The following is a 20,029-nucleotide window of genomic DNA, read 5'->3' as shown; positions in this document are numbered from 1 at the left end:
AAATTCACTCTGGCTGTACCGGGAATCCACTGAACTTGGTAGGCTGGGAATACAAGCTCTCTTTATATTTTTTTTCTTTTGTTTTTTAAAGGTCATTTTAAATGTTATATAAAGAATGGTCTGTAAAGGGGTAAAAGTAGAATCAGGAAGAACAGTTAGAAAGCTGACATGAGGTTGGGGATAAATGTGGCAAAAACCATGACTGAAGCAATGCAGGAGATGAAAATGGTCAGATTCATAATACATTATTTAAATATTATATAAAGAATATATTATTATACATTATATAAATTATAATCAAACTTTCTGATGGATTAAAAGTATGGAATAAGGGCGAGGGACAAAGCACAGGTGATCCCAAGCTGTGCCATTTACTGATATGAAGAAAGCTTAGTGCAGAGATGACATGGAGGAAAATCAGAAGTTCATGTTAAGTTCGAGGTGCAAATTACCAGCCAAATATAGATGCTTAAAAGGAAACATAAAGAACAGGGGGAAATATTTGAAAAAAAAAAAAAAAACATTTAGGAAGAAAAATCTGTAGTACTTCCTGACAGAATGTGGGCAGTTTGATAAACAAAAGAATCAAGGAAACCATTCCTAATACCCCATTCCTGGGTTCTTAGCTACTTCCCCTTTTACAACACATTTTGTTCTGCTTCTAGCACTTGGACACAAAGGGTCATATCTTCAAATTCTCTAACTACACCTGCAGAACTATGTTCAATGAAACAATATGGAAGCAAACTGAAAATAGAATGTACCACCCAATATCATTTACTGGTGAGAGAAATTTTACAAAAAGCAAATCTGCAATTTGCTGAATTATTAAGTATATCATTTGGTTCCTAGGTTGACCTGTTAACTTTCATCTTTCTTATCTCATGAGGACTGGAAATGGTATTATTAAAAGGCTTTTTCATGACATACAATGAAGCATATAATCTATTGCTATCTATAATGTTAGCATCCTTACCCTAAAGGAAAATAGGAAAAGTGAAAGGTGAACATTTTGTTCGTATATCCTTAAATTCTTAGGACCATATTTGGGAATTCTCTACTTTCAACAAACTGGTGATCACAAACTCTAAAATGATCCCTTAAGGAGGGCACATATTGCATGGAGCACTGGGTGTTATAGGCAAACAATGAATCATGGAACACTACATCAAAAACTAATGATTTACAATACAGTGACTAACATAACATAATAAAAAAAAGTAAAAAATAAAATGATCCCTTTGCTTATTCACAACTCTAAAACAAATCTCTTATTTTTGCTTAGATTTAGAAGACACAAATATTTATTGAAAAAACATTGAGTGCCAAACACTGAGATAAATTATTTTTTCATATACACTATCTCATTTAATCCCTATTAAATCCTATGAGATAAATATCTTATCTTCAATTTATACCAAAAAAAGAATTTAAGAAATAGTTATTAAAGAATTGAAGATAGGGGCACCCGGGTGGCTCAGTGGGTTAAAGCCTCTGCCTATGGCTCGGGTCACGGTCCCAGGGTCCTGGGATCAAGCCCCACATCGGGCTCTCTGCTTGAAGGGGAGCCTGCTTCCTCCTCTCTCTCTGCCTGCCTCTCTGCCTACTTGTGATCTCTGTCAGTCGAGTAAATAAATGAAATCTTAAAAATAAAAAAAAAGAATTGAAGATAGTTCCTGGGATTTTTTTTTTTAACTTGCTAGATTTGGGGTGCTTAGGTGGCTCGGTCAGTTAAGCATCTGAGTCTTGATTTCAGTTCAGGTCATGATCTCAGTGTTGTGGGATGGATCCCTGCATCTGGCTCTGTGCTGGGCGTGGAGCTTGCTTAAGATTCTCTCTTTCCCTCTCCCTCTACCCCTCCTCCCTTCTCTCTCTCTAAAAACGTATTGAGATATATATATATATATATATATATATATATATATATTTTTTTTTTTTTTTTTCAGATTCAAGCATTAGGGTATGCCTATAAAATGTCTACTCTACTATTCCTCTTCAGTCTCTAGGAGCTTCTTTCAATACCAGATTTTGTTTCAGCCCACCAAGATAACCTTCTCACGTGTAACATTATTAGGATAGTACTTCAGAATTTGCAAAAACATTCACATATAATCTAATTTAATCCTCAAGACAATCTTGTGAGCCTGAAATTAATATCCCATTTTCCAGATGTGGAACCCAGGCTCAGAAAAACTAGGAGCCTTATCCAATTTCATATAATCAAATCAATTCAATGAAAGAGGATATCCACCTCACTGTGAACAGTTTCTAGAATATAACAGTCATCAAAAAATGTTTAGAGAATAAATAAATGAATTAATGAATAAATGAGTATCTTATCCTAAGTGCACTGCTATTTTATAACAGCACCGCCCTGAAACAAATCAGAATTTAATTTTGAGTACATGGTTCCTTAGTAACCAGTATCATAAAAATAAAAGTTCTGTAAATCAAAAAGAAAAAAAATGAGTTACATTAAATTACTTAAGTATCTACATATACACCAGTCTCCCTCAGCTCCATGTCTTTACCCATCCAGTTCTTTCCAACAACTATTCTCCACCTTTCCCCTCTTCCAACCCTTCTTCATTGCTTCATTCCATTCCCACTCATCATTAAAACCTCAACTCAGAGATCATCTACTCTCAATACCACTGGACACTTCCTATACTGTGTCAGGGATCACTTTTCCGGGGCCACCATAGTCCCTGCTTCTTATCATTAACGATGCCCTATTCTCAGCCTATGGGAACTGATCATTTATTTGCCTTAAGAATACTAGCTCTTTCAGGGCAGAATTCATGTTTTATGCATCCCTATATCACTTATACCTAACACAGTGTCTTTACGTAGCATGCATACATCTATCTACCTGTCTACAAATATTTGCTTTAACTAAAGACCTCCTGACTAAAAATATACAAAAGGTTCTATTCTTTGCCACCAATTACAAAGGGAGTGAAAAGCAAATATCTGAATTGAAAGTCTGCCATCATGTTACTAAACAGTTCCTTGACTACCCAACAGGTATATATAATAAGGAAAGCAGCACAAACACCAGATTTTAAATTATTAGTCCCCACAATAGAAACTTATTGTTTGCAAACCTCAGTTCTGTTAGTTTCCATCTCCTTCTGGCTGCCAGCCTCACAATCAATAAAGGAAATATTTTTATTGAATAAATACAAAAGAGTCAAATTATGAAACTGTAAAATTTCTCATGACAAAAATAAAATAGGAAGGATATTTGTTAAATCTTCAATCAGGCCACATTGTTTCCCCTTTTTGAAATATTTCAATGTCCTTTCAACTCTCCCCTCAAGGATAAATACTTAACTTTATGTATTCTGCCTCATTTCTCACCAGGCACCACACCCCTCTTTTAAGAAATCCTAAGCCCTCTTGTTCCGGGTTGATGATTTCCAGGCTCTTTTTGGAAATTTCTTTTTTTTTTTAAATTTTATTTATTTATTTGACAGAGAGAGATCACAAGTAGGCAGAGAGGCAGGCAGAGAGAGAGAGAGAGAGAGAGAGAGGGAAGCAGGCTCCCTGCTGAGCAGAGAGCCCGACGTGGGACTCGATCCCAGGACCCTGAGATCATGACCTGAGTCCAAGGCAGCGGCTTAACCCACTGAGCCACCCAGGCGCCCCCCCCACACCCCTCTTTTAAACCATATATTCCAGCTGAGCTAAAATAACACTTATTTCCAAAACAAACTAAGCTGCTTCAAACCACTATGTCTTTCCTTACAACTTTTTTTCAGCATAGAATGCAGTTGCACTCCTTATTTAAGACCAACAAAATCTTCCTTTCTCATAGCAATGGGGTATAATAAACCAGGTCTACCTTTGTTCCTCCCTGTACTTTGATATACTTCTTTTATACTTTCAGTGATGGGGCAGTACATCTCTTTGTGGATGACACAATCCTAATATACAGCTCCTCAAGGCCAGACACTGGGTTCATCTCATTCATTATTATATTCTTAGCACCCAGTACAGATCTTAGCACAAAGAAGACACTCAGGGAATTTTGTGAGTCAGTGAATCAACAGACTGATGACTATGAAAGCACTGCTCAAGGTCTAGGAAGGATTGGGAATTTTTTTCTGCCTGAGACCCCATGAGAACCTAATCTACCAACATTCACAATCTGCAGGTAGTATTCCAAAGAGTGGTGTACAAAACAAGTTTACATTGACCTAAACTAAAGACTGTAGTGAAGATTCCCAATCCTTAACCAACACCTGCTAACTCATATGCTCAACCCAGACATTTTGGGTTGTTCCCTTATATATGCCTACATCTTTCTTGAGTTTATATGGATCACCTTCATATACTACATTCTGAACTAGGTACTGGGGGTTGCAATTAATAAAAATGTAATATATATTTTAAAGGAGTTCATAAAGGGATGATATCATTAAATCATCACTGAAACAACTAATATTATAATCCCAAGATACTAAGACACATGGGAATTTATCAACTTAACCAAGACTGCATAATAAATTTGTGAGACAGCGTTGTGATATAGTAACAAAAGGAACTAAAGAATGAAGAACAAATGAGCCCAAGAGCTTTAGAAGAAAGATGGCTCAAATAATTAAACTCAGAAATGAAAGAGAAGTTACAATTGATATCGCAAAACTACAAATGATCATAAAAGACTACTATGAACAATTACACACCAACAAAACTGGACAACCTAATTGAAATAGATAAATTACTAGAAATTTACAATAATCCAAGAAAGAACCAGGAAGAAATAGAAAATCTAGATAAACTGATTTCTAACAAGGAGATTGAATCAGTAATCAAATACCTACTAACAGGTAGCAGGACCAGATAGCTTCGCTGGTAAATTCTACCAAAACTCAAAGATGATTTAATGTCTATCTTTCTCAAACTCTTCTAAAAACTTGAAGGAGAGGGAAAACTCCCAAAACAATTTAATAAGGCCACATTGCCCTGTTACTAAAACCAGTCAAAAACACCACTAAAAAAGAAAATTACAGGCCAATATCTCTGAGGAACATATCTGTAAAAATTCTCAACAAAATATTAGCAACCTGGGAGCCTGTGTGGCTCAGCCGGTTAAGCGTCTGCCTTTGGTTCAGGTCAAGATCTCAGGGTCCTGGGATCAAGTTCCTCATTGGGCACCCTGCTCAGCAGGGAGTCTGATTCTCCCTCTGCCCTTCCCCCTGCTCCTTCTCTCTCTCTCTCTCACACACACACAAATAAATAAAATCTTTAAAAAAATATAAGCAATCTGAATTCAACAACTTATCAAAAATATCATGCACCATGATCAAGTGGAATTTATTCCAGGGATGCAAGCTATTTCAACATCTGCAAATTAATTAATGTTATACACAACATTAACAAAATTAATAAAACCAATGATCATCTCAACTGATGCGGAAAAGCATGTGATGAAATTCAATATCCATTTAAGAATAAAATGCTCATCAAGCTAGGTACAGAGAGAAGGTGCCTCAACATAATAAAAGCCATATGTGACAAACCCACAGCTAATATCATACTCAATATCATACAGGAAACTTTTGCTCTGATATCAGTAACAGTACAAGGATGGTCACTATCCCCAGTTTTATTCAACATAGTATTGGAATTCCTACTCACACCAACTGGGCAAGAAAAAGAAATAAAAAATACAAATTAGAAAATAAAAAGTAAAACGATTATTTTTACAGAAGACATGATACTGGATATGCAAAACCCTAAAGATGCCACCAAAAAAGGACTGTATTTAACTAATGAATTTAGTAAAGTTGAAGAATACAAAATTAATATACAAAAACCTTTTATATTTATATACACTAATAACAAAGTATCAGAAAGAAAAAAAAGAAACCAGTCCATTTACATTTGCAAAAAAAATAAAATATATAGAATTATATATATATATATATATATATATATATATATATATATTTTTAACCTAGGATAAATTTAGGTATGGAAGTGAAAAAACTGACACTGAAAACTGGCATTGATGGAAGAACTGAATTAGACACAAATACATGGAGAGTCTGTGCTCATGGATTGGAAAAATTAAAGTTAAGATGCCCATACTACCCAAAGCAATCAACAAATTCAATGCAAACCCTATCAAAATCCAAACAGCAGTTTTCAAAGAAAAAAAGAAAACCAAATAATTCTAAATTTTGATGGAACCAGAAAAGAAAATGCATAGCAAAAACAATCTTGAGAAAGAACAATTCCAAAGGAATCATGCTCCCTGGTTTTCAAGTATACTACAAAGTTCTAGTAATCAAAGCAGTATGGAATTTGATTTTAAAAAGACAGGGGAATCTGGGTGGCTCAGTGGGTTAAAGCCTCTGCCTTCGGCTGAGGTTATAATCTCAGGGTCCTGGGATCGAGCCCCACATCAGGCTCTCTCCTCAGCAGAGAGCCTACTCCCCCCATCTCTGCCTGCCTCTCTGCCTACTTATGATCTCTCTCTCTGTCAAATAAAGAAATAAAAAAGAAAATGGGGGGGAGGAGTCAAGATGGCAGAGAAGTAGCAGGCTGTGATGACATCAGGTAGCAGGAGATCAGCTAGATAGTATATCAAACCATTCCAAACACCTACAAATCCAACAGGAGATTGAAGAGAAGAAGAGCAACAATTCTAGAGACAGAAAATCGACCACTTTCTGAAAGGTAGGACCAGCAGAGAAATGAATCCAAAGTGACGGGACGATAGACCACGGGGGTTGGGGGGAGGTGGGGGGAGAGGCTCCCGGCAAGTGGCAGAGCAGCAGAGCACAAAATCAGAACATTTGAAAGTCTGCTCCACTGAGGGACATTGCTCCAGAGGCTAAACCGGGGTGAAGCCCATGCGGGGACAGCGTGGCCTCAGGTCCCGCAGGGTCACAGAAGGATCAGGGCTGTCTGAGTGTCGCAGAGCTCACAGGTATTAGAGCAGGGAAGCTGGCTACAGAGACAGAGCTGAGGAGTGAGCTCTCAACTCAGGGTTACCTTGAACCGTAATCCGTGGCACAGACCACTGCCCTGTGAGGGGATCCCCACAAGATCAAGGGAGACCCCCCTCTGGAAGAGCTCAGGGCTCTGTGGGGTTCGGAGACTCCAGGCAGAGTCGTGTGCCAGAGACAGAGACAGAGACGCTTGGTCACAGGCCGGGTGAACTTGGGGCGCAGCTGAAAGCTGGGGAGACGGGAGTGACTGAGCGCTTTTCTCTGAGGGTGCACTGAGGAGTGGGGCCATGAGCTCTCAGCTCTGCCAGGCTGGAGATTAGGAGGCCACCATTTTAATTTCTGTCCTCTGGAACTCTACATTCCAGGAACAAAAGCTCCCAAAAGGAAACCCTAGCGATTACTTAGCTCAGCCCCTGGTAAGGGCGGTGCAATTCACTTCGGGCAAAGACACTTGAGAATCACTACAACAGGCCCCTCCCCCAGAAGATCAACAAGAAATCCAGACAAGACCAAGTTCACTTACCAAGGAGAACATCGGAATTCCAGAGGAGGAGAAAGCAAAGCATGGAATTCATGGCTGTCTCCCCATGATTCTTTAGTCTTGCAAAGTTAATTAATTTTTTCTAATTTTATTTTTTTTCTTCTGCTAATTTTTTTAACTTTTACCCTTTCCTCTTTTAACATTTTCTAACTGTTTATTTTAACAATACATTTCATTAAAAAAAATATTTTTTGAACCTTCATTATTATAGTCATATTTTATCCTTCATTGTATCTAACTTTTTTTTTGTATACACATAGGGTTTTTTCTTCTAAAAAATTTGGGGTACAACTTCTTCTCATAGATCAAAATACACCCTAAATCTAGCACTGGGCTTGTTCTAGTCTCCAGCCTGAGAAAATTCTCTCCACATTCTTTTTCTTCATTCTCCCAACCAACTTACCTTGGCAACTCCATTTTCAGAAATTAAAAAAATTTTTTTTATTTCATCTTTATAGTCAAATTCCACCCCTTCATAGTGTTTACTCTTATATATGTTTTTCATTCTTTAAAATTTTGGGAGGGAGTTTCTTCTAAGAGACCAAAATACTTCCAAAATTAAGTGAGTGAACCTGTTCTAGTCACCAGTCTAATATATATATATATATTTTTTTCTTTATTTGTTTTCTTTTTATAATTTTATTTTTCTGAACTTTTTACCCCCTTTCTCCCCCTCCACCCCCACAATTTGGGGACTCTTCTGACTTGATTAAAGCACATTTTCCTGGGGTCTTTGCAACCCTTCTAGTATTTTATTTGTTCCTTCAAATATTCTTATCTGGACAAAATGGCAAGGTGGGAAAAACTCACCACAAAAAAAAAAAAAAAAGAACAATAGGCAGTACCAAAGGCTAGGGACCTAATCAATATGGACATTGGTAATATGTCAGATCTACAGTTCAGAATGATGATTCTCAAGGTTCTAGCCAGGCTCGAAAAAGGCATGGAAGATATTAGAGAAACCCTCTCCAGAGAGATAAAAGCCCTTTCTGGAGAAATAAAAGAACTAAAATCTAACCAAGTTGAAATCAAAAAAGCTATTAATGAGGTGTAATAAAAAACGGAGGCTCTTACTGCTAGGATAAATGAGGCAGAAGAAAGAATTAGTGATATAGAAGACCAAATGACAGAGAATAAAGAAACTGAGCAAAAGAGAGACAAGCAACTACGGGGCCACGAGGGGAGAATTCGACAGATAATTGATACCGTAAGACGAAACAACATTAGAATAATTGGGATTCCAGAAGAAGAAGAAAGGGAGAGGGGAGCAGAAGGTATATTGGAGAGGATTATTGTAGAGAATTTCCCTAATATGGCAAAGGGAACAAGCATCAAAATACAGGAGGCACAGAGAACCCCCCTCAAAATCAATAAGGATAGGTCCACACCCCATCATCTAATAATAAAATTTACAAGTCTTAGTGACAAAGAAAAAATCCCAAAAGCAGCCTGGGACAAAAAGTCTGTAAAATACAATGGTAAAAATATTAGATAGGCAGCGGACTTCTCCATAGAGACCTGGCAGGCCAGAAAGAACTGGCATGATATATTCAGAGCACTAAATGAGAAAAACATGGAGCCAAGAATACTATATCTAGCTAGACTACCATTGAAAATAAAAGGAGAGATAAAAAGCTTCCAGGACAAACAAAAACTGAAAGAATTTGCAAACACCAAACCAGCTTTACAGGAAATATTGAAAGGGATCCTCTAAGCAAAGAGAGAACCTAAAAGTAGTAGATCAGAAAGAAACATAGACAATATTCAGTAACAGTCACCTTATAGGCAATACAATGGCACTAAATTCATTATCTCTCATAGTTACTCTGAATGTTAATGGGCTCAATGCCCCAATCAAAAGACACAGGGTATCAGAATGGATAAAAAAACAAAACCCATCAATATGATGCCTACAAGAAACTCATTTTAGACCCAAAGACACCTCCAGATTTAAAGTGAGGGGGTGGAAAACAATTTACCATGCTAATGGACATCAAAGGAAAGCTGGGGTGGCAAACCTTATATCAGATCAATTAGATTTTAAGCCAAAGACTATAATAAGAGATGAGGAAGGACACTATATCATACTCAAAGGGTTTGTCCAAAAATAAAATCTAACAATTTTAAATATCTATGCCCCAACATGGGAGCAGCCAACTATATAAACCAATTAATAACAAAATCAAACAAACACATCGACAACAATACAACAATAGCAGGGGACTTTAACACTCCCCTCACTGAAATGGACAGATCATCCAAGCAAAAGGTCAACAAGGAAATAAAGGCCTTAAATGGCACACTGGACCAGATGGACATCACAGAGCATTCCATCCCAAAGCAACAGAATACACATTTTTCTCCAGTGCACATGGAACATTCTCCAGAATAGATCACATCCTGGGTCATAAATCAGGTCTCAACCGGTATCAAAAGATTGGGATCATTCCCTGCATATGTTCAGACCACAATGTTCTGAAGCTAGAACTCAATCACAAGAGGAAATTTGGAAAGAACACAAATATATGGAGACTAAACAGCATCCTTCTAAAGAATGAATGGGTCAACCAGGAAATTAAAGAGGAATTGAAAAAACTCATGGAAACAAATGATAATGAAAACACAATGGTTCAAAATCTGTGGGACACAGCAAAGGCAATCCTGAGAGGCAAATATATAGCGATACAAGCCTTTCTCAAGAAACAAGAAAGGTCTCAAGTACACAAGCTAACCCTACACCTAACGTAGATGGAGAAAGAACAGCAAAGAAAGCCTAAACCCAGCAGGAGAAGAGAAGTAACAAAGATCAGAGCAGAAATCAATGAAATAGAAACCAAAAGAATGGAAGAAAAAATCAACAAAACTAGGAGCTGGTTCTTTGAAAGAAGTAGTAAAACTGATAAACCCCTAGCTAGACTTGTCAAAAAGAAAAGAGAAAGGACTCAAAGTAATAAAATCATGAATGAAAAATGAGAGATCCCAACCAACAACAAAAAATACAAACAATTATAAGAACATATTATGAGCAACTCTATGCGAACAAATTTGACAATCTGGAAGAAATGGATGCATTCCTAGAGACATATAAACTACCACAACTAAACCAGGAAGAAATAGAAAACCCGAGCAGACCATAACCAGTAAGGAGATTGAAACAGTCATCAAAAATCTCCGTTTCAAACAAACAAAATCCCAGGGCCAGATGGCTTCCCAGGGGAATTCTACCAAACATTTAAAGAAGAACTAATTGCTATTCTCCTGAAACTGTTCCAAAAATTAGAAATGGAAGGAAAACTTCCAAGTTCATTTTATGAGGCCAGCATCACCTTGATCCCAAAACCAGACAAGGATCCCATCAAAAAAGAGAATTACAGACCAATATCCTTGTTGAACACAGATATGAAATTCTCACCAAAATACTATCCAATGGAATCCAGCAGTACATTAAAAGGATTATTCACCACGACCAAGTGGGATTTATTGCAGGGCTGCAAGGTTGGTTCAACATCTGCAAATCAATCAATGTGATACAATACATTAATAAAAGAAACAACAAGAACCATATGATACACTCAATAGATGCTGAAAAAGCATTTGACAAAGTGCAGCATCCCTTCCTGATCAAAACTCTTCAAAGTATAGGGATAGAAGGCACATACCTCAATATTATCAAAGCCATCTATGAAAAACCCACCACAAATATCATTCTCAATGGAGAAAAACTGAGAGCTTTTCTTCTAAGGTCAGGAACACCGCAGGGATGTCCATTATCACCACTGCTATTCAACATACTACTAGAAGTCCTAGCCTCAGCAATCAGACAACAAAAAGAAATTAAAGGCATCCAAAGCGGCAAAGAAAAAGTCAAACTATCACTCTTTGCAGATGATATGATACCATATGTGGAAAACCCAAAAGACTCCACTCCAAATCTGCTAGAACTTGTACAGGAATTCAGTAACGTGTCAGGATGTGAAATCAATGAACAGAAATCAGTTGCATTTCTCTACACCAGAAACAAGACTGAAGAAAGAGAATTAATTAAGGAGTCAATCCCATTTACAATTGCACCCAAAACCATCAGATACCTAGGAATAAACCTAACCAAAGCAGCAAAAAATCTATACTCAGAAAACTATATAGTACTTATGAAAGAAATTGAGGAAGACACAAAGAAATGGAAAAATGTTCCATGCTCATGGATTGGAAGAAAAAATATTGTGAAAATGTCTATGCTACCTAAAGCAATCTACACATTTAATGCAATCCCTATCAAAATCCCTTCCATTTTTTCCAAAGAAATGGAACAAATAATCCTAAAATTTATATGGAACCAGAAAAGACCTCGAATAGCCAATGGAATATTGAAAAAGAAAGCCAAAATTGTTGGTATCACAATACCAGACTTCAAGCTCTATTACAAAGCTGTCATCATCAAGACAGTATGGTACTGGCACAAAAACAGACATATAGATCAATGGAACAGAATAGAGAGCCCAGAAATAGACCCTCAACTCTATGGTGAACTAATCTGCAAAGAAGGAAAGAATGTCCAATGGAAAACAGACAGCCTCTTCAACAAATGGTGCTGGGAAAATTGGACAGCCACATGCAGAAAAATGAAATTGGATTATTTCCTTACACCACACATGAAAATAGACTCAAAATGGATAAAGGACCTCAATGTGAGAAAGGAATCCATCAAAATCCTTGAGGAGAACACAGGCAGCAACCTCTTCGACCTCAGCCACAGCAACTTCTTCCTAGATACATCACAAAAGGCAAGGGAAGCAAGGGCAAAAATGAACTATTGGGACTTCATCAAGATCAGAAGCTTTTGCACATCAAAGGAAACAGTCAACAAAACCAAAAGACAACTGACACAATGGGAGAAGATATTTGCAAACGACATATCAGATAAAGGGCTGGTATCCAAAATCTATAAAGAGCTTAGCAAACTCAACACCCAAAGAACAAATAATCCAGTCAAGAAATGGGCAGAGGACATGAACAGACATTTCTGCAAAGAAGACAGCCAGATGGCCAACAGACACATGAAAAAGTGCTTCATATCACTCGGCATCAGGGAAATACAAATCAAAACCACAATGAGATGCCACCTCACACCAGTCAGAATGAGTAAAATTAACAAGTCAGGAAATGACAGATGCTGGCGAGGATGCGGAGAAAGGGGAACCCTCCTACACTGTTGGTGGGAATGCAAGCTGCTGCAACCACTCTGGAAAACAGTATGGAGGTTCCTCAAAAAGTTGAAAATAGAGCTACCTTATGACCCAGCAATTGCACTACTGGGTATTTACCCTAAAGATACAAATGTAGTGATCCGAAGGGGCACGTGCACCGGAATGTTTATAGCAGCAATGTCCACAGTAGCCAAACTATGGAAAGAACCTAGATGTCCATCAACAGTTGAATAAATGATAAAGAAGATGTGGTATATATACACAATGGAATACTATGCAGCCATCAAAAGAAATGAAATCTTGCCATTTGCAACAACATAGATGGAACCAGAGGGTGTTATGCTTAGCGAAGTAAGTCAATCAGAAAGACAACTATCATATGATCTCTCTGATATGAGGAAGCAGAGATGCAACGTGGGGGGGGGGGGTTGGGGGTAGGAAAAGAATAAATGAAACAATATGGGATCAAGAGGGAGACAAACCATAAGAGACTCTCAATCTCACAAAACAAACTGAGGATGGTCGGGGGTAGGAGGATAGGGAGAGGGTGGTGGGGTTATGGACATTGGGTGGCGGGGGGAATGTGCGATGGCGAGTGCTGTGAAGTGTGTAAACTTTGTGATTCACAGACCTGTACCCCTGGGGCTAATAATACATTATATGTTTATAAAAAAATTTAAAAATTAAATAAAAAGACACATAGATCAGTAGAACAGAATAGAGAAATGAGAAATAGACTCATGTGTATAATGCAAATTAATTTATAATAAAGAGGCCAAAAATGTACAGTGGGAAAAGGGTAGTCTCTTCAATAAAAGGTTTTGGGAAAAATGGACAGGTACATGTTAAGAATGAAATGACTCTATCTTATACTGTATACAAAAATTAACTCATTTTTGATGAGAGAATTTAAATGTAAGACCTGAAGCCATAAAACTCCTAGAAGAAACATAGGTTATAAGTTCCTTGATATCAGTCTTACCTAGTAAAATATGTTTTTATTATTAATCTTATTCCAAAAGCAAGGGGGAAAAAAAACAAATAAACAAGTGGAACATCAAACTAAAAAGTTTCTGTAATGAGAAGGAAACTATCAAGAAAATGAAAATGCAATTTGCTGTATGGGAGAAGATATCTGCAAATAGTATATCCAATAAGGGATTAATACACAAAATATATAAAGAATTCATATATCTCAGTAACAAAAATCAAAAACCAAAAACAAACAAACAAACAAAAAACCAAAACCCAATCAATAAAATGAGAGAAGGATCTGAATAGACAGTATTTCAAAGAAGACACAGAGGGCCAATAAGCACATAAAAAAGATGTTCAACATCACTAATCATCAAGGAAATGCAAACAAAAACCACAATGAGCTATCACCTTACACATCTCAGAGTGATTATTATCAAAAAGAAAAGAAATAACAAGTGGTGAGGATGTGGAGAAAGAGAACCCTCAATAGCTTCTGGCCAGAATGTAAATTGATATAGCCACTACGGAAAACATACAGAGATTCCTCAAACAATTAAAAATAGAGCTAACATATGATTCAGCATTTCCACTACTAGATATCTATTGAAAGAAAATGGGGGAAAAAAACCTAATTTGAAAAGATACATGCATCTCTATCGTTCACTGAAGCATTATTTACAATACCAAAATATGGAAAGAGCCTAACTGTGCATTGATGGATGAATGAATACAAAAGATATGGTGTGTGTATGTATGTATGTATGTATGTATGTGTACATGGGTATATAAATATATACACATATATACAATGTAATACTACTCAGTTATAAAAAAGGAAATTTTGCCATTTGCAACAACATGGGTGGATCTTGAGAGTATTGTAACACATGAAATAAGTTACACACAGAAAGATAAATATTGCATCATTTCACTTCCATGTGAAATCTAAAAAATAAAAAACAAACAGAACAAAATAAAATCCAGACTCTTAGATAAACAGAACAAATTGGTGGCTACCAGATGAGAGGAGGGTTGAGGGGATAGAAGGCTGGAAGGATTAAGAAATAAAAATCCAGTTAAAAAATAAATCAGTGATAGGGATGTAGTGTATACAATGGGGAATATAGTCAACAATACTGCATTAACTTTGTAAAGTGACAAATGTTAACCAAACTTGTAGTGATCATTTTGCAATGTACACAGATGTTAAACTACTAATTCATACACATGATATTAAAAATATTATGTCAATTATACCTCAGTAAATATTTTAAAAATAGAAATTCTATTTCATATGATCAAGTTTATAAATGAATGAAAATGGAAAAAATACCTATATTTACACTTTTGGAATGATGATGACAATGCCAGTTTATTACTGAGACAAATTGGGCAATATCAGTCGTAAGTGTGAGATTCTGATTCCCATTTAAGACTAACTGAAACTTGCTGACAGAATCAAGAGAACCCTGTATAGCAATGAACATTTATTTTACTTAAAAAAGAATCAGTCTATTATTTCTTATTTTTGTGCATCTTCTGACAAATGGATCCCATAAGATGCTTATTTTGACTCTTACTTGGCAGAGTACCCCTATAGTAAGGGGTTGATGAATGTTCTTTCATACATCTCATGACCCTGACAGAAATACAAAAATATACTCGTTATAATATTTAAAGTAGTCCTTATGAATATCACATACACTGAAATTAAGAAAATTACATTTTTAAATGCATACAGAAATGTATTAAAAGCAATTTAAAAATTGACCCATAAATTCCAATTCTAAGAGGTTATCATCAAGGAGGTAAGACAAAAATAAGGACAAGCTTCATTGATCAAGATTTTCTTTTTTTTTTAAAGATTTTATTTATTTATTTGACAGAAATCACAAGTAGGCAAAGAGGCAGGCAGAGAGAGAGGAAGGGAAGCAGGCTCCCTGCTGAGCAGAGAGCCCGATGTGGGGCTCGATCCCAGGACCCTGAGATCATGACCTGAGCCGAAGGCAGAGGCTTTAACCCACTGAGCCACCCAGGCGCTCCTGATCAAGATTTTCATTACAATAGTATTTACGGTAGCGAAATTTGGAAATAAGCATAGAAAGCTCAACATCAAGAAAAATAAATAATGGCATATTCAAAAAGTAAATATACTTATCAAAACAATGATCACAAAGAATATTTAACAACACAAGACAAATCAGAATACAATCTCTAATGAAAAAGCTAGAAAAAAATCATATGCAGAATTCAAAACATCAGTGTAAAAGGATATACACAGAAAAAGAAAAAAGAAAAGGAGCCTGGAGCCTACTTTCCAACACAAGAGAAGTACTTCTTTAATCAACTGCCCATTGAATAGAAAGGAGGAAGGAACAGAAGAAAAAGACAGACACTAAAAAGTCCACAGGAATTATCTCTGTTGGAGAAACTAAGGGAGGTTGATTCTGTTTTTATTTCTCTACAATTGGCATTTTTTACATTAAGAAAATATAACCAAAATCAGAAAATAAAAAGATTAATATATGAAGAGTGAATTTGACTTTTCCTTGGCCAATCTGAATGCCTTTCATTTCTTTTTGTTGTCTGCCTACTGAGGCTAGGATTCTAGTACTATGTTGAACAACTATGGTGAGAGTGGGCATCCCTGTTGTGTTCCTGACCTTACAGAAAAAACTCTGTTTACCCCACTGAGAATGATACTCACTGTGAGCTTTCATAGATGCCTTTTATGATATTGAGGTATGTTTCCTCTACCACTACACTGTGGAGAGTTTTAATCAAATCATAAAGGACTGTGTTTTGTGAAATTCTTTTTCTGCACCAATTGAGAAGACTGTATTGTTCTTGTCCTTTCTTTTATTAATGTGAAATATCACGTTGATTGATTTGTGAATGTTGAACCACCCTGCAGCCCAGGAATAAACCCCACGTGATCTTGGTGAATAATCCTTTTATTGTACTGTTGGATCCTACTGGCTACTATCTTGGTGAATATTATGGCATCCATGTTCATCAGGGATATTGGCCTGTAATTCTCCTTTTTGGTTGAGTCCTTGTCTGGTTTCGGGATCAAGGTAATGCTGGCCTCATAAAATGAGTTTGAAAGTTTTCCTTCCATTTCTACTTTTTTGAAACAGCTTGTTCTTCTTTAAATGTTTGGTAGAAGGGCACCTGGGTGAGTCAGTCAGTTGAGCATCTGCCTTCAGCTCAGGTCATGATCCCAGGGAACTGGGATCAAGTCCTGCATCAGTCTCTTTGCTTAGCAGGAAGCCTGCTTCTCCCTCTGTCTGCCACTCCCCTTGCTTGTGCTCTCTCTCTCTCTTTCTTTGACGAATAAATAAAATCTTTAAAATTAAATAAATAAATGTTTGGTAGAATTCCCCTGGAAACTATATGGCACTGGACTCTTGTTTGTTGGGAGATTTTGATTCTCCTTCAATTTCATTCCTGGTTATGGGTCTGTTCAGATTTTCTATTTCTTCCTGTTTCAGTTTTTGGAGTTTATAAGTGTCCAGGAATGCATGCATTTCTTCAAGATCCCTTATTTGTTGGCATATAGTTATTCATATTATGTTCTTAAAGTTATTTGTATTTCCTTGGTGTTGGTCATAATCTCTCCTCTTTCATTCACAATTTTATTAATCTGGGTCTTATCTATTTTCTTTTTGCTATGTCTGGCTAGGGGCTTATCAAACTTATTCTTTCAAAGAATCAGGTTCTAATTTTTTTTTTAATTTTTTTTTATTTTTATTTTTATTTTATTTTTATTTGCATTTATTCTGTGCAAATTTACTCCCGGGCCATAAGTTTTTGTTTCTTCAGTTTCTTCTGGGATATCTTTTTCTTCTGTGCAACCTCCTCTTCTGGTTTAGGAACAATCTGCTCTTTTTCAGTAAGGATCATCTCAATGTGGCAGGGAGAGCTCATGTATGGATTAATCCGACCATGAGCCCTGTAAGTCCGACGCCGCATCTTGGGGGCTTTGTTCACCTGAATGTGCTCAATGACCAGAGAATCGACATCTAAACCCTTAAGTTCAGCATTACTCTCTGCGTTTTTAAGCATGTGCAGTAAAAATTCAGCACTCTTCTTGGGCCACCGACCTTGTGTCCAGCCCCACTGTTTGGCCTGGACACACCTACCAACTCCACCACTGTAGCGACAGAATGGCACACACTGCTTCTGCAAAGTGACGTCTTTCAGATACTTGGTGGCTTTTCGGATATGCATACCCTTGATGGCCTGGGCAGTTTCACATGTGTTCTTAAAGTGAACACGGAGATTTGAACCTCTTGACTTGCATGATTTCGTAGGGTTTTCCGGGTCAAGCGAATAGCAAACCATTTTCAGAGGTCACCCCAGGCCGCTGAGAGGAAGAGCAGGTTCTAATTTCATTGATCTGTTCTACTCTTCTTTTGGTTTCTATTACATTGATTTCTGCTCTAATCTTTATTATTTCTCTTCTTCTTAGTTTAGGATTTATTTGTTGTTCTTTCTCCAGCACCCTAGGTATAAAGTTAGCTTGTGTATTAGAGACTTTTCTGATTTTCTGAGAAACGCTGGTATTGCTATTGCTACGTATTTCCTTCTTGGAATTAACTTTGCTATATCCCAAAGGTTTTGAAGAGGTTTTTGTTTTGTTTTGTTTTTTGTTTTTCCATTTTCATTTGTTTCAATAAACTTTTCAAATTCTTATTTAATTTCCAGGTTGATTCATCCATTCTTTAGTAGGGTGCTCTTTAACCTCCAAGTGCTTGAGTTCCTTCCAAATTTCCTCTTGTGATTGAGTTCCATTTTCAAAGCATTGTAGTCTGAAAACACGCAGGGAATAATCCCAGTCTTTTGGTACTTGTTCAGACCTGATTTGTGACTGTGTATGTAATTCTAGAGGATGTTCCTTGTTCACTAAAAAAGAATGTATATTCTGTTGCTTTAGGATGGAATAATCTGTATATATCTGTGAAATCCATCTGGCCAAGTGTGTCATTCAAAATCCTTTTTTCCCTGTTGATCTTCTACTTAGATGATATGTCCATTGCTGTGAGTGGGGCATGATACTTTTTGTGGAAAACCCAAAAGACTTGACCACAAAATTGCTAGAAATCAAACAGGAATTCAGCAACGTGGCAGGATATAAAATCAATGCAGAGAAATCAGTTGCATTTCTATACACTAACAATGAGACAGAAGAAAGAGAAAGAATCGATCCCATTTTCAGTTGTACCAAAACCCATAAGATACCTAGGAATTAACCTAACCAAAGAGGTAAAGGATTTGTACTCTAAAAACTACAGAACAATTATGAAAGATATTGAAGAAGACAGAGAAATGGAAAAACATCCCATGCTCATGAATTGGAAGAATTACTACTGTTAAAATATCTATGCAACCCAGAGAGATCTACATATTCAATGCAATCCCTATCAAAATACCATCACATTTTCCACAGAGCTGGAATAATTCATATTAAAATTTGTATGGAACCAGAAAAGAATAGCCAGAGGAATATTGAAAAAGAAAAACAAGGGTACCTGTGTGACTCAGTTGGCTGGGTGTCTGCCTTTGGTTCAGGTCATGAACACAGAGTTGTAGGATCAAGCCCCACTAGGGGTTTGGGATACCCCCCTCACTAGGGAGTCTGCTTCTCTCTCTGCCCCTCATCTTGCTTGTGCTCCCTCTCTCTATCTCTTTCCCTCTCTCAAATAAATACAATCTTTGAAAAAAAAAAAAAGAAAGAAAAAGAAAAAGAAAACCAAAGCTGGTGGTGTCACAATGTCAGAAATCAAGCTCTATTACAAAGCTATAACCATCAAGACAGTTCAGTACTGGCTCAAAAACAGACACATAGATCCACAGAACACAACAGAAAACTCAGAAGTGGAACTTTAATTTTATGGTCAATTAATTTTTGACAAAGCAAAAAAGAATATCCGATGGAAATGTAAAATAAGTCAGATGGAGATAGACAAATATCATATGATGTCATTCATACATGGAATCTAAACAAAACAAATGAACAAGTAAAACAATTCCAAAAAACCTCATAGATACAGAAAACAGATTTATGGTTATCAGAAAGAAAAGTATTTGAAGGGTGGGTGGAAAAGGGTGAAGGGGTCAATGTATAGTGATAGATGGCAATCAGCCTTTTAGTGGTGATCACTTTGTAGTGTAGACAGATGTCAAATCATACATTTGGATACCTGAAACATAATGTTATACCAATTTAACTCTATAAAAAAATTATATACCATGATTAAATGGGATTTATCCCAGGAATTCAAGGTTGGCTCACCAATTAAAAATAAATCATAGTAATACTACTTATTAACAGAATA

General features: G+C 36.7%; 2 protein-coding genes across 3 annotated transcripts in view; both read right to left on the bottom strand.

Moving 5' to 3' along the window:
- The window catches only part of AGBL4 (AGBL carboxypeptidase 4), a gene marked incomplete at both ends in the record, with an annotated part of 1,559,236 nt that overhangs the window by 1,102,839 nt on the left and 436,368 nt on the right, over window positions 1-20,029 (bottom strand). The gene's annotated exons all lie outside the window — the stretch shown is intronic.
- On the bottom strand, window positions 17,449-18,059 carry LOC308342252 (large ribosomal subunit protein uL22-like). The gene has a single exon (XM_080802563.1). It carries the CDS (start codon window positions 18,033-18,035, stop codon window positions 17,481-17,483), a length of 555 nt encoding a protein of 184 aa, XP_080658689.1. The 5' UTR covers window positions 18,036-18,059; the 3' UTR covers window positions 17,449-17,480.

This window comes from Martes martes (genome assembly GCF_963455335.1).
Source record: "Martes martes genome assembly, chromosome: 4".
Classification (NCBI taxonomy): domain Eukaryota; kingdom Metazoa; phylum Chordata; class Mammalia; order Carnivora; family Mustelidae; genus Martes; species Martes martes.
The sequence above is the reverse complement of the archived record's forward strand: the minus strand, read 5'-3'. Positions and strand labels throughout refer to the sequence as shown.

What these genes read in the sequence shown, in the direction of transcription:
- LOC308342252 (XM_080802563.1), bottom strand. Translation starts at nt 18,035, where the DNA reads ATGGTTTGCTATTCGCTTGACCCGGAAAACCCTACGAAATCATGCAAG.